The sequence below is a fragment of the Gracilinanus agilis genome, chromosome 1, assembly GCF_016433145.1.
Source record: "Gracilinanus agilis isolate LMUSP501 chromosome 1, AgileGrace, whole genome shotgun sequence".
Classification (NCBI taxonomy): domain Eukaryota; kingdom Metazoa; phylum Chordata; class Mammalia; order Didelphimorphia; family Didelphidae; genus Gracilinanus; species Gracilinanus agilis.
The window spans coordinates 476,005,463-476,020,484 of NC_058130.1; the positions used below are offsets into that span (position 1 = coordinate 476,005,463).

General features: G+C 37.9%; 1 protein-coding gene across 1 annotated transcript in view; it reads left to right on the forward strand.

Annotated features, from left to right (window-relative positions):
• The first annotated feature begins 902 nt into the window (after positions 1 to 902).
• The window catches only part of LOC123253033 (serpin B3-like), a 21,787-nt gene continuing 7,667 nt past the window's right edge, over positions 903 to 15,022 (forward strand). Inside the window, exons 1-5 of the mRNA XM_044682306.1 lie at positions 903 to 1,067; positions 1,642 to 1,713; positions 3,931 to 4,065; positions 7,800 to 7,917; positions 11,975 to 12,117. Of these exons, the coding sequence (XP_044538241.1) occupies positions 903 to 1,067; positions 1,642 to 1,713; positions 3,931 to 4,065; positions 7,800 to 7,917; positions 11,975 to 12,117 (633 nt within the window). The remainder of the gene's footprint in view (positions 1,068 to 1,641; positions 1,714 to 3,930; positions 4,066 to 7,799; positions 7,918 to 11,974; positions 12,118 to 15,022) is intronic.

Consider the following 15,022-nt stretch of genomic DNA (forward strand, 5'->3'; position numbering starts at 1 on the left):
TCCTCTCCTCTCCTTTCTCCTCTCCTCTCCTCTTCTCTCCTCTCCTCTCTCCTCTCCTCTCCTCTCCTCTACACTCTTGTCTTCTCCTCTCCTCTCCTTTCCTTTTCTCTCTTCTCTTCTCTCCTGTCTTCTTCCCTCGCCTCTTCTCTTCCCTCTCCTCTCCTCTCTTTTATTTCTTTAGTATTTTTTTTTGAAAAATTTTATTTAATTAATTGATTTAGACTATTTTTCCATGGTTACATGATTCATGTTCTTTCCCTCCACTCCTCCCCGCCAAATCCACCCCCCCAACCCCGTAGCCAATGAGCAATTCCAATGGGTTTTACATGTATCATTGATCAAGACCTATTTCCATATTATTAATATTTGCACTAGGATGATCATTTAGAGTCTACATCCCCAATCATGTCCCCATCGACCCATGTGATCAAGCAGTTGTTTTTTTATCTGTGTTTCTACTCACACAGTTCTTTCTCTGGATGTGGATAGCATTCTTTTAAAAAATTTTTTTTTATTTATTTTTTTATAAAACCCTTACCTTCCACTGTGGAGTCAATACCGTGTATTGGCTCCAAGGCAGAAGAGTGGTAAGGGTCGGCAATGGGGGTCAAGTGACTTGGCCAGGGTCACACAGCTAGGAAGTATCTGAGGTTAGATTTGAATCTAGGACCTCCCGTCTCTAGGCCTGGCTCTCAATCCACTGATCTACCCAGCTGCCCGCAATAGCACTCTTTCTCATAAGTCCCTCAGAATTATCCTGGATCATTGCATCGCTGCTAGTAGAGAAGCCCATTACATTAGATGGTATTTTAAAAATCTAATATCTAGCTCAGCACTTGGCCTGGTTGATTGACATTCAGGGTTTGGGGTTTCTTGTTTTCTTAGGCCTCAGCAGCTTGACAATGACTTCTCTCAGTGAAGCAAACTCCAAATTTGGCTTTAGACTTTTCAGAGAATTGAAGCAAAATGCAGAGGATAATTTGGTCATTTCCCCTCTGAGCATCTCAGTAGTAATGGCCATGGTCTTATTTGGAACCAGAGAGAAAACTGCAGTTCAGATGCAAAAGGTAAATAAATGCAAACTGTTTGGTTTCATTTCCTCAAATGAACTTTTTGCAACTGTTATAGAAAAAGGGTTTTGTTTTTGTTTTTGTTTTAAAGCTGTTCCAAATACAGACTTGGAACATTTTATAATAAATTCTTATTCAGAGTAATTTTTGCATCACATGTTCTGAGATACCAAAGAGATTTCCATGTCAGATTTATCTAAGATTTGTCTCAATCATACAGTTGATATGTATTCCAAATTGCTCTTGACTTAGATTACAGTTAGGATCTGTTGGCATTTTCTTAGCATATACCAAATCAGAGGAAAGCTAGACTAAAAATAAGTCGCTGATGTATGTATAGTACTGGATTTAAAATGCTGGATTAAAACCTCAGCTTTATCTTTTACTCTCAGTGTGACCATGGGTCAGTCATCTCATCTCTCTGAGTCTGAGAGCTGGGCTTGATTTCTATGGTCCCTTCTAGCTATATATCTGTGATCCAGTTATTATTACTTTTCATATGTATAATTGAGAGATGGATATATTTCCTCTCCTTCTGACCCCTATAAATAACATTCCATATATTTTTCAGGTGCTTCACTTAGATGAAGTTACAGAAGGTGGCAAGCCAAGTGTTAGAGACAGTTCTGGTTCAACAGCAGAGGTGAGCTACATGACAATAGGGATTGGGTGGCCCACCTGTGACCAACGCATGCTCCAAACTGGGGTCTCCATTACACAAATGGAAATATCAGAAAAGCTAGTTCCTTCAATATATTTATTTTTCCAAAGAGAGATACAGGGTAGTATTAGATAAAAGAAATTATATGGAATCTTTCTATTAATTCAAAAGAAAACATGCTCTCTTTCTCTAATGTTCAAGGAAGAAGTTCTTGATTCTAATGTTTGGGCAAGAAGCTCTCTTTCTCTGGTATTCACTCCAAGCCCAAAGCTGGTTCTGCTACATTTGGAATGTGAAAGATGTTTCAACAGGCTCTGGGCGTGGAGGAAATGAAAAGATATACTGCTTTATTTATTTATTAAAAGGGAGTTTTAATATTGGTGGAGAGTTGATAGAAAATGTTGATGGTAATGTAAAAAAAAAGAAAAAGTAACCATAATGTTTTAAAAAGATACGGAAGAGAGTAGAAGGAGGCTCAGAAAAAGACAGAGGAAACCAGGGTACTATGGAGTTGGTACTATCATGTTAATATACACATGTTAATATACAAAGAGATATCTGTTTGTAATGGAGGTTCACTGATTCATATTTTGTTCTCTTTTTTCTGCTTCCTGTATGTTGAAATATTCATGCTTGCTGACATTTGTTAAATTTATGCTGAAAATGGAAAAATTAAGTCTAAAATAGATATGGTATCATCAGAGATCAAGGATATGTCTTTAAAACCAGACTTCTTCATTATATGAGACAAGAGAGTGTGTATAGCTCTTTTCATCTGGTAAGGAATGATTTGGCTTGAATTCTGTGCAGGTCAGGACTTGTGTGTTGGCTAACTAAATTTGAATGCACTTCATTCTGTGCCTTTCTAGAAGGATCAGTCTGTAAGGCTTTTATAACAAACACTTGAAACAAGAGATAGAGAAAGGCTTCCATGGTCTGTCCTGAATTGAAGTTATGAAAGAGTTGGGACAAGAGATAGGAATCCAGAAGAGCAGGTGATGACTATAAAATAGATAAGGATGGTTAGGTTCCAGGTCAAAATTAGTGTTCCTAGATAGAAAAGCAGAAAAAGCAGTGGACCTAAAATTTCATCTTCCTGAGTTCAAATCTGGCCTCAGACACTTGCTATGTGATTCTGGGCAAGTTATGTAACTCTTTACCTCAGTTTCCTCATCTGTAAAAAAAGCTGGAAAAGAAAAATGGCAGACCACTTCAGTATCTTTGCCAAGTAAATCCCAAATAGAATCATAAAAAGTCAAACATGACAGAACAACAATGGAGTAGGGATCCTAAACTTTCCATCTTGGAAAGGACACTGGACCCAAGAGAACAGATTGAATCCTACCCCTTCTCTGACTTTATCATACACTTCTCATCTGAGTGACCCCAGGCAGGTTCCTTAACTTCTCCATATCAGTGTTTCCTCATTTGTCAAATATATGATGAAGCTGTCCCAGATGGGTGCAAACAGAATTTATTTTAAATGTGGATTGTTTTGTTGATCTTAATTACCAATAATAACACAATAACTATTATCTCATTTGATTCTTAGGGCAATCCTGCAAAGTGGGTGCTATTTTCATTCTGATTTTATAGATGAGAAGTGACTTTCCAAGATTTCCTTTGTTAACTAGTAAGTGTTTCAGGCAAGATTCAATCCCAGGTCTTTCCAACTCTAAGTCTGGTGTTTATTCATTATACCACCAAGCTGCCCGAGACAAAAGTGAGAATCAACAGTTTTGCCTGTTGTTGGTGGAAAGGTCAATATCTAGATAAGAAGTTAGGAGTTCAGATTATGCCTTTGACTTTTCCATATGTGTAACATTGGGCAGGTCATTTAATCTCTTTTCCTTGATTTTCTCATCTGTAAAATGAGGTTTGACTAGATGGCTTCTGAGATCCTTTCCAACTCTCGATCTATAGAACCATTAAAAATTGGAGATTCCTCAGCATCCTAAGGAGCCTTAGGTTCAATTAGCTCATCCCTGCTCATTTTACAGAAAGAAGTTAAATCATAAGGCAGACAGCTAGCTAATGAGAAGACCGGGACTGGGTCTAAGAGTTTCCTTTCCACTATATTTGCCTAGTTTCTTAATAACTAGCAATCTTTAGTATCATGCATATTCCCCTTGCCTTCCTTTAAGTCATCTCTGGGTTTTCCTGAGCTAGAATAAGCTTGTGAATCTTCTCTATCTGAAGGCTGTCTGTGGCACACCTGGAGAGGTCCATTCCCAGTTCCGTTCCCTCTTGGAAGAAATCAACAAACCCAATGATGACTACTCACTAGTCATTGCTAACAGATTATATGGAAGCCAGACATTTGAATTCCTACAGGTAAGTGCTCTGGCTTGATCATTGATAATTTAAATTGTGATGCTCTAGAACACATCATTTTCTCTTACCTAAATAATGTCCAGTTGTGAGAGGACACAAGAGGTAGTGGGTGAAGAGACATGGCAGATGTCTGGCATTTTCCTATTTGTTTTCAGAGTGTTTCACCTTTTTGAGTTCACTGTGTATTCAGGGTTCAGAGCCCTTAGATTTTCACATTCAGAAATTCAGTTTTGGCGGGTAGCTAGGTAGCTCAGTGGTTGGAGACCCAGGCCTACAAGTCTCCTAGGTTCAAATCTGGCCTCAGACACTTCCTAGCTATGTGACCCTGGGCAAATCACTTAACCTTCATTGTCTAGCCGTTACCATTCTTCTGCCTTGGAACCAATACTTACTAAGATAGAAGGTAAGGGTTTAAAAAAAATCAGTTCTGCAGATTAGCCTAGAAATAATCAGGTCTTAGGACTGATTCATACTGAGTGTGCTAGGGACTGAATACCAACTTATTTAATAAGTGCAGAATTCCAATTTGTTAATTTACAATGAGGATATATATTTGATATGACATTCAGGACTAATTATTTTCATAGGACTCTGTCCGGTGGGGTTTGTTCCCTCAAAATTCTAAATTATAGATCACTTGGTTGCCCTATAAGCAAAAGATCAGAAAAGAAAGCTGGTTGTTGCCAAAATGAAATTTACAGTGAACTGATATGGCTTGGCATATCATCCTTCTCCCCCACAATGGTGACAGTGTAGATAAACTAGACAGACCAATGAATTTTTTCCTGTCTAATCAGAGTTTTCTCAATATTCCTTATGGTAATAATAATAAGGACTGGCATTTATATATAGCTTCAAACTTTGCAAAGCGCTTTACATGTTATCTCAGTTGATCCTCTCAACAGCCATGTGAGGTAGGTGCAGTTATTATCTCTATTTTACAGATGAAGAAACTGTGACTTCCTCAGGGTTATAAAACTTATATGTGGCTAAGGTAGGATTTGAATTCAGGTCTTCCCAACTCCAAATCCAACATTATATCCAATGCATCTAGCTACTTCTTTGTCACCAAAAGTTTCTTTTCCATTTATGTGCAAACTTCTTCCACCATTTGTCCTTTCTCCTGAGTAGAATGTGGTCTCATGTGCAATTTATGAGTCAAGCTACCTGAATGACCAGGAACTGGTATTAATTGCACAAACCAAGACATTCTCTCAAATCAAAACCAAGACATTCTCTCAAATCAATTCACTACTCTTAGCAGCCCACACAGATCAGTGGGCCCCATTCCCTGAGAAAACACAGATGGGAAAACTCTGTCCTGGCTACCTGACCAAAATCTTTGATTCTAAGCAAAGCTCACATACTCATATTAAAAACAACAACTCCTACTTTCCATTTTAGTATCAATACAGTGTATTGGTTCCATGGCAGAAGAGCTGTAAGGGCTAGGAAATGGGGGTTAAGTGACTTGCCCAGGGTCACATAGCTAGGAAGTGTCTGAGGCCAGATTTGAACCTAGGACCTCCCATCTCTAAGCCTGGCTTTCAGTGCACTGAGCCACCCAACTGCCCCTTGTATCTAAAAATTTGAGCAGCACAATGCTTGCTATTCTGCATTATAAGAGATATTTTTTCCTCTGGTGATAATATGAAATCTGCATAGGTCCAGACCAAAAAGAAAGGAGTCATGATATCATGACAGGTTATTTCCACAGTATCGTAACCATTTTTTAAGGCCTCTTCCCTGTAGCAACAGACCTGGATCTCTGCAGGCTTTTTGCTGACTTGTCCAAGGTGTTTAGCTCACATGGCTATGAAGCACTGATTGGTAAGCTTAGAGTCTCTCTCAAATCTCCTGAAGTTCCCAAAATGGGCCCAATCTGTACCTGTAGAGAGCCTGAGGAGAACGGCTCCAGTGTCTCAGGTTAGACAGTAGAAATTGGACTGGATTAGAAACAGGAGAAATGGATTCAAATCCTCACTCTGTCACTTACTATCTGTTTGATTTGGGTCAAGTGATTCTGACTTCTCTGAACCTTAGTTTCCTTATCTCTGAAGGGACAGATTTGGGCCAGATAACCTCTATGGTCCCTCCCAGCTCTAGATATATGATTCTTATGTTCAATCCAGGTGACCATTAGGTGTTGACATGGCAATTCTTTTTTTTTTTAAGTTCATTTAATTAATTCATTAATTAAGAATATTTTTCCATGGTTACAAGATTCATGTTCTTTCCCTCTCCTCCTCCCACCCTTCTCCCACAGCTAACACACAATTCCACTGGGTTTTACATGTGTTATTGATCAAGACCTATTTCCATATGATTGATATTTGCACTAGGGTTGATTATTGATATTTGCACTAGGGATCGTTTAGAGTCTACATCCCCAATCATATCCCCATCAAACCATGACATGGCAATTCTTTTTTTTTTTTTTTTTGCATTAAAAAAAATTTTTTTTAGAAAAATTTTCCATGGTTACATGATTACTTTCCCCTTTGCCCCCCCAACCTCCCTCCCCCCCATAGCCAATGCATATTTCCACTGGTTTTAATATGTGTCATTAATCAAGACCTATTTCCATAGTATTGATAATTGTTCTAGGGTGGTCATTCAGAGTACATCTGAATCATGTCCGCATCAACCCATGTGTTCAAGCAGTTGCTTTTCTTCTGTATTTCCTCTCCTGTAGTTCTTCCTCTGAATGTGGGTAACGTCTTTACCATAAATCCCTCAGAGGTGTCCTGGGTCATTGTATTGCTGCTGGTACAGAGGTCCATTACATTCTATTTTACCACAGCATATCAGTCTCTGTGTACAATGTTTTTCTGGCTCTGCTCCTTTCACTCTGCATCAATTCCTGGAAGTCTTTCCAGTTCACATGGAATTCCTCCAGTTTATTATTCCTTTGAGCACAATAGTATTCCATCATGACATGACAATTCTTGAAACTATATCCAGCAATGGGGAGTTATTAGAATAAAACACTTAAGTCTAAAGAACGTTTCCTGAACCCCTCAGCTATGTGAAATGCCACCATATTCAGTGATGATTCAAGAATATAACTCCGATTTTATTTGGTTCTATATCCATCCAGACTTAATTATTTTTGCTCATCCCACTGTAGGAGTAGTATATGAGGTGCCATCACATTTTTTTGTAATTATTTATCTAAATGATACTTTTATCATTTCATTCATCTGTCAGTAGGGCAATTAGCTATAACCACAGCTTTTATCATTGAAAAAGGTATTCGTAAACATTGCATGGGTTATTATAATGCTTTCAGTTCTGTTTTCATTTGAATTTTCCAGAGAGACTAATAATTGTCTTCTTTATGACTAACTGTAGGAACCTGTGACAAATTAACCACTGAACAAATTACCACTGATGCAGTGTGCAGTCACGTAAGGGATTTGAATTCAAAGGGCTGGGCCTTGAATCCTGCCTCTGAGGCAAATTTGTCCCCTTTTTATAGATGTTTTTTCATCTTCATGGTGGAATTGGACTAAATAATCTATATGTTCCTTCTAGCTCTAAGTCTATAACCATTGGGGCCATGTTGTAGAATGGTTGACTAGTATAGTGATGCAGAGAGACCAATTTCTAGATTTTGAATTTTTTAGTGTTTAAGAAAAGTCACTTTCCCCCATGCATTAGTGATTTGTATTCTCTTTCCTCCGTCCCTGGCCAATCTCTGGATGTATGTATTTCTATTTCTTGTTTCAAAGTCATACTTAGATGGTATAAAGGATATTTACCAAGCGGAGCTGGAAACGATGGACTTTTTACATGCTTCAGAAGAGAGTCGAGAGAAGATTAATTCATGGGTTGAGAATCAAACAAATGGTAAGTAAGGAGTAAGAGCTTTGCTTTTTCTCATATTTCTAGGGGTTAATATTTAGATGGGCCTAAATCAGGCACAGTGGTCTAGTAGAAAAAACAGTGAGCTAGGAATTGCCAGGAAGTCTGGGTTCTGTCCTAATTCTACCAATTAGATAACTGCTAATAATCTAGGTAAATCACTTAGTTTCTAAATCTGAAATGAAAGTGTTAACTAAAACAACTTCTAAGTGCACTGGTCCAGCCCTTACAAAAATCCACATGGGTTCTAATGACCTAGAAGGGAAGTCAAGGACTGGGAAAAAGATGGGTGGGAAGGCTAAGGTAAAGATAGAAGACACATAGAAAAAATAAGACACCCAGAGACAGATAGAGTGTGTGGAGTCAGAGAGCCAAACTCACTCTCTGACCCTTGACCCAGAGGGTTTAAAATATTAATATTTCAAATGAATTATCAGATAACACAAAGGAGACACCAAAAAGTGTTTTACATTAGCTTACGCGTCTAATTACAAAAATAATGAAACAGGTAATAAAACAGGTGTTGAGACAGGTGTCCCTTTGTTAAACTTCCTTCCTCCCAGAACCAATATTAACCTATTAAAATGGTAAAGTTAAGCTCTTTGAGATTCCAAAGAACTATTCTTCCTTGCCTGCTGCCTTTCATACTGCAGGTGCAGCTATTTGACATTCCACAAATGTTTAATGTCTTCGTTAGCCCAATATTTTTACCTGATCCAATTTCTGTGATAGAAGGATTCAGTATAAATCAATTATGTGAAATATTAAAAATATATACATAAGTCTGACCCATGAACTCCTTGCTCATTGGCATCAGCTTTTGAATACATCTTTATCATTCCAAGGACTCATCATATATGAACCCCTTCAAGTTCTATCCAATGCTCTCCACAAGGCCACATGTGGTTCAGAGGAATTGACCAATGACTTATCAAACTTTTTGGCATGTGAGAAGAATGTAGCATCAAAGATAGCTTTGTTCACATTTCTCAGGATCTCTTCACTCATGATTACTCCTTAAATATTGGGGACCCTCCTGACTCCTTGTGATTTAAAAGCCTTCTGCCTCTGTCCCTCAGTTGTTTCTTCTCTTAGGCATTCCATGCTTTTCAATGAGGGATGGCAGATATTCTTCAAGGGGGAAGAAAGAAGAACTGGTAGAAGTTACTGATACTTTCCTCCCACCACATAGATAATCAGTGTTTATTTATTGGCTTTGCTACTTGACCAATGGAGGTCTCTAGCAATGGAAAGATAGCTTTGTCTCTTCATAAAGAGAAATTTAGAGATTGGGACTGGGGGTGGCAGTGGAGGGGAATAATAGCTCTAAGGCAGTGATGGGCAAACTATGGCCCGTGGACCAGATTGGGGGGCCCTGAAATGTTCTGTTAGGCAGCACTATGTTATTCCTAATCTGACGAATACAATGAGTAGGATACAATACAATGAAGCTTCAAAAGAGTTGCTTTAGAAACAGGCCAACAGATGAGCATTTCCTTTCCTTTTGCCCCCTCTTTAAAAGTTTGCCCATTTAATTCTAAGGAGTTAGTTGCAGGAAAGGAGTCTGGAAATACACAATTCAAATAAACAATTCAAATAATCTTTGACTGGATGCAGTAAATTTTATAAAACAACCAAACCTATGAATAAACTTAAATTTTCCTGAACCAACAACAACAAAAAACCCCAACAACTTAAAAAAAATCTTTACCTTCTGTCTTAGAATCAATAGAATCAATTTGCAATCATTAGAATCAAAAACTTTGTATTTACTCTAAAGCAGAAAAGGAGTAAGGGCTAGACAATGGGGGTTAAGTGACTTGCCCATGGTCACAGAACTAGGAAATGTCTTAGGCCAGATATAAACTCAGGACTTCTTGCCTCTAGATCTGGCCTTAATCTACTTGGCTGTCCCCCAAAGAGCAGTAAGGGCTAGGCAACTGGAGTTAAATGACTTGCCCAAAGGTCACACAGCTAGGAAGTATCTGGGGCCACATTTGAACCCAGGACCTCCTGACTCCAGGCCTGGTTGTCTATCCTCTGAGTCACTTACTTAACTGTTCCTCAGTTATCTCCTAGAGGAGAATCTTTGAAATACAATATTAGCTCTTACACAGATTGTCCTCTGGAATGGCTTTTAACCTTGACCTTTTCATTGCTTAATGGTCTGGCTTCTGGTGAGGGCATAATCTCTAAGTGTGAAGCATTCACAGAATATCAGCAGGGCTAAAAGAACAAAGAATTTAAAATGATCCTCATTCAGAGCAGGAATGAATATGGAATAATAGATAATAGGGATGAGCCCCATATTCTGACAGATCAGAAGCCTTCCTTCCTTCTTCTTCCTTCCCAGGAATGGCCAACCAGCTTTTCCTGTAGCATTGATACCCTCCTCCCAGGATGGAGCTCATTGCTTTCCTTGTCCCTCTCCAGCTTCAAATGAGCATCTTGGCATGGAGTTGGGGGCCTGGTGGTATATGACATGCCCCATCTGTGTGAGGTCAGCTGGGAAGATTAGGGAGCCAGGATGAAGTTTGCCCGAATTTGCTCTTAGAAGCCCAACTTCCTAGATGTGACTTACCATCCAATGATGCAGGTTCATCATTTAAACTTGATTCATATATGAAAAGGGACAAATAATTTCAGGGGAAAAGATGGATCTCAACAAAGCAGAGGTAACTCATCAGGCTGGGAATTCTTTTAGTGGTGTCTAAATGGAGGGATTTCCGAAGTAGATAAATTCGTCTTTGGCTCTACCCTGCTTTCTTTTATTGTTAGGATATGCTCTCAAAGCTTAGAACCTCTGTGGTTGTTCAGTTGTTTCAGTCATGTACAACTCTTTGTGACCCCATCTGGGGTTTTCTTGGTAGTGATACTAGAGTAGTTGACCATTTTCTTCTCCAATTCATTTTACAGTTGAGGTAATAGAAGCAAACAGGGTTGAATAACTTGTTTAGGATCATATAACTAGTAGATGTCTGAGGTTGGATTTGAACCCAGGTCTCCTTGACTTCAGTCCTGGTGCTCTACTCACTGTACCACCAGCTGCCCGAGAACCTTTATGCCTCATCCTTTTCTCCTCATAGTCTTACTTCTTATGTTTGGTTTTATGAGATTAATAATTAATATCCAAAATACTCCAAGTATTATAATTTTATAAAGTTTATTTATAATAACTTGAAGCAAAAAGGAAAAACAGCAAACCTCAGTAAAGAAAAAGCCACTTCCCTGACTGCATATGCCTGAGAAGAGAGAAAAAAGGCTTGGTTATCCACAACTATATGCAAACAATGTAAGGGATAAACTTGTATGAAAGGAAAAGGATGCTGAGTAATACGGAAGGAATTCTGGGGAATGTAGTCTTGGGTAAGAACATTCTAACTACACAGTTTGTTTTAACACCTGTACCCATTGGAACTAATTTTCTCTGGCTCAAGGAGTTAACTGCCTAGAGTAATAAACAGTAATTTTCTAATAGGATAGGGCTGGAGGAACCTCTCCCAAGAAATATTAAGCAAGGCTTTCTTGAGACAATGCTTGTTTTTGCTGTCTAATCCATTAATGATTCTGCTTAGTCAAACATTTTGGTAGGTGCCACCATTCAAAGCTGTTCTATGTGGGTAGATCTCCATGAGGACAGAGAACCTCTCAATCTAAATGCACTTAGTGCAGAACTTTGCTTATAGAAGGCACTGAAGACACATTGTAGGATTGAATTTAATAGGGGAGGTCTTTGGTACCCTTGGGGTGGGGGTGGGCATGAGGGGAAGATACTGATACATCTGGATTCCCTTCCAAGAGCTGGCTTTGGAAATGTGAGTGATTTCAAGATTTGGAAAAATCTTTTCTCTGATTTCATCTCCACTCTACAGAATCTATACATTAGTTCCACCCTATGGGGAGAATTTGCTAGTCATGAGAATGGTTTTTGCTGATATACCAAGATACAGTCTTTATGGGAAAATGACCTGGCTCAGTTTTTATAAATGAAAAAATTTAATTTAAAATGTAATGTTTATTCTTTTGTCTCCTTATTTCTGAGGAAAAATCAAGAAGCTCTTTTCATCAGGAAGTATCAATCCAGCTACTACCCTGGTACTGGCAAATGCCATTTATTTTAAAGGAAAGTGGGACATGAAATTTAAGCCAGAGAATACTCAAGAAAGAAATTTCAGGACAAATAAGGTATTCACAAAAATCTTCTGATTGCTTTTCCTTTTTTCTTCATATCCTCTTAACAAAGAATTAAAAAAAAAAAAAAAAGAGAAAAATTCAGACCAGAAAATCCAACCAACACAGCAATGTAGTTCAACTTTTCAATGATATTTGTCGCTTCTGCTGCAGAAAGTTAGAAAAACAGTCATTTTACATTATTACATTAGGAAAAATGTTATTTTCTAACATAAGACTATGTCCATTCACAAAAGCTGTTAACCAAGGAACAAACCAACAAGTATTAGGATGCAAGATAGTATAGAAAGAACTGCCATATGACGTACAAAGAACCATAATAGACAGCTATTGCTTTTAAGGAGCTTACAATATAGTTGGTTAAAAAGATACTAATAGGTAAAATATTTGGAAGCAATTTCTCAAGACAGAACATAATTAATTAATAAATGATGGATACAGATAAAAAATGCTGTGGTTTACAATAGGGAGAGATCACGGTGGATTAGAATGTTTGGGGAATCTTGGAGGTGGTTGAAGAATATAGGTACATGCTAAAGAGAGGGAGATTTTCAAAAGTCATTGCAAATGAAAGAGAATATCTTAGGCAAGGGAAAAGGCAAAGATATGGTCAATGGAAATTTTACTTAGAAAGGATAATGACAAAATAAAGGCTATATTTTTAAAAATTCCCTGCAAACACAAATGATATTGCTATTTCCTAAATGAGGAAGCAGGTGGACTCAACCTGGAGAGTGAAATTTGTTCCAGATTTGCATTCCTGGCACCTAGGACACAGAGCCATAGGTTATCAGAGTTGGAAAGAACCACATTTGCTAAGCCTGACAAAACATCTACTCTCTGATGAGTAAACATCTATTCTCTGATGAGTGTGAAAACAACACTCTCTGATGAGAGTGATGAAGAAGATTCTTGATACAGTGGAAAGAAAATTGGCTCTTGGTTTAAATCTCACCTCTGTTCTCTTGTTCTTGCCTTGTTCTCAGTCATGTATCCTGCTTTATTCTTAGTTTTCTCAGGTGTAAAAGAAGAGAGTTAGGAATAGAGGCCTTCAGAAGTATGATTCCACTATCTTATAATAAATTCTACAACACAGAATCATAGAATTTAGAAGACTGTTTAGTCCATTGACCATTTAGTCTAATCTATACCAAAAGGGAATGCTCATTACAAACCAAGCTTCTCCAGGTACTTGTCTTCATAACTTGGTTTTAAGTTGCCTCTTCATTCAGCTTACCTTGGTCTATGCTTTTTAGATAATCAGTTATTTTTACAATGTAATGTTCAAGATTAAACACAAAACCCCAGAAGTGACCTGAATCAGGATATATTACATGGTAGGTTTTAATAAATGTTTGTTTAACCTGAGATATGAAATTTCTGAATGATTCTAGTATTTAACACAGTACCTGGCACATAATAGACCACAACTATGTATTAACTGAGTGTTATTGATTCATATAAAGCTAGGGATATTAGAGATCATTGATTTTAATCCCTTTATTTTTACAATGAGGAAAAGGAGATTCAGAGAAATTAAGCACATTACTCACATTTACTCAACTAAGCCCTACCAAAAAACCCAGTCTAAATCCTTATGTAGTCCTTTTCCCACTAAGCCAGGGAGACTCTCCCTCTTTCTCTTTTTATTGGCTTTTTCCAACCCTATTTTTTTTTAAACTCTTATCTTCCTTCTTGGAATCAATACTTGGAATCAACCCAGGACCTCCTGTTTCTGGGCCTGACTCTCAATCCACCAAGCTACCTAGCTAACCCACTTTGTCCTACCCAATTGAAGAACTCCAGAAGCTTCAGGTCAGTGCTAGTTTCTAGCAAAAGGGGAGTATTAATCCCTTTTGGGTTCTTGGAGCCTGCTGTAGGTTTCCTGGCTTTCCCTTTGTGGTTAAAGGCAATTAGTTCACACCTTTCAGTGCAAATTATCTCTCTGATGACTTTTGCCTGTGTTAGTTGAATCTTGAGTATTCTAGGAGTCTAGTGCACTAAGGAATACTTTTTTGGACCATTTTTATTTTACGTATATAATGGTAAAGAAAAGGAAAGTGTCAAAATCTTGAGACCATTGGATGCCAGAAATCAGTCACAATGAATTATTTTTCTAGCTAAGGACAACTAGAGTTTGGTAAATTTGAGAGCAGGAAGTAGGAATATTCATGTGCTGTCCTAGAGAGCAAGAAGATAAAGCCTTGAGTAGGTAAAGTACATGGTGTGATTCGAGGAGAACCAAGATGATGCCATACTCTAAGTTATTGCCTTCATTTTATCATTAATTAATAAATGAGCATTTATTGAGTACCTATCGTGTGCCAGGAACTGTGCTATGTGCTGGGGATACAAATATAAAGAATGGAAGAATTCCTTTTCCCAAATAGCTTATATTTTAAGGGAGGAGACAAGTACATATGTAAATATATATATATATATACATATATATAACATAAATATAAAATGAATAAATGAAAACTACATAGTAGTTGAATAAAAGGTAGTTTGAGAGATAGACAGATTGATAGATAACATATTCATCAAGAACTTACAATGAGGTAGGCATTGTACAAGTACTAGTGATACAAATATAAGCAAACAAGATAGTCCTAATCTCAAGGAGCTTACATTCTAACAGGAGAAGACAATGTAAAGAAGAGCTGGGAAGGGAGAGAGGAAAGAAGGGTCTTTCCTAAAATTGTAGTCCCAGAAAGAGATTCACCAAAAAGGAGAGAAAGGCCTCTGGATAGATGTTTCTTCAGAATGGCAAGGCAGCATGTAAGGAGTCCAGAGAGAGTCCAGGAATGAATGAGGTGAAGTATGTTTAGAGTCCTTCCTTCCTTCCTTCCTTCCTTCCTTCCTTCCTTCCTTCCTTCCTTCCTTCCTTCCTTCCTTC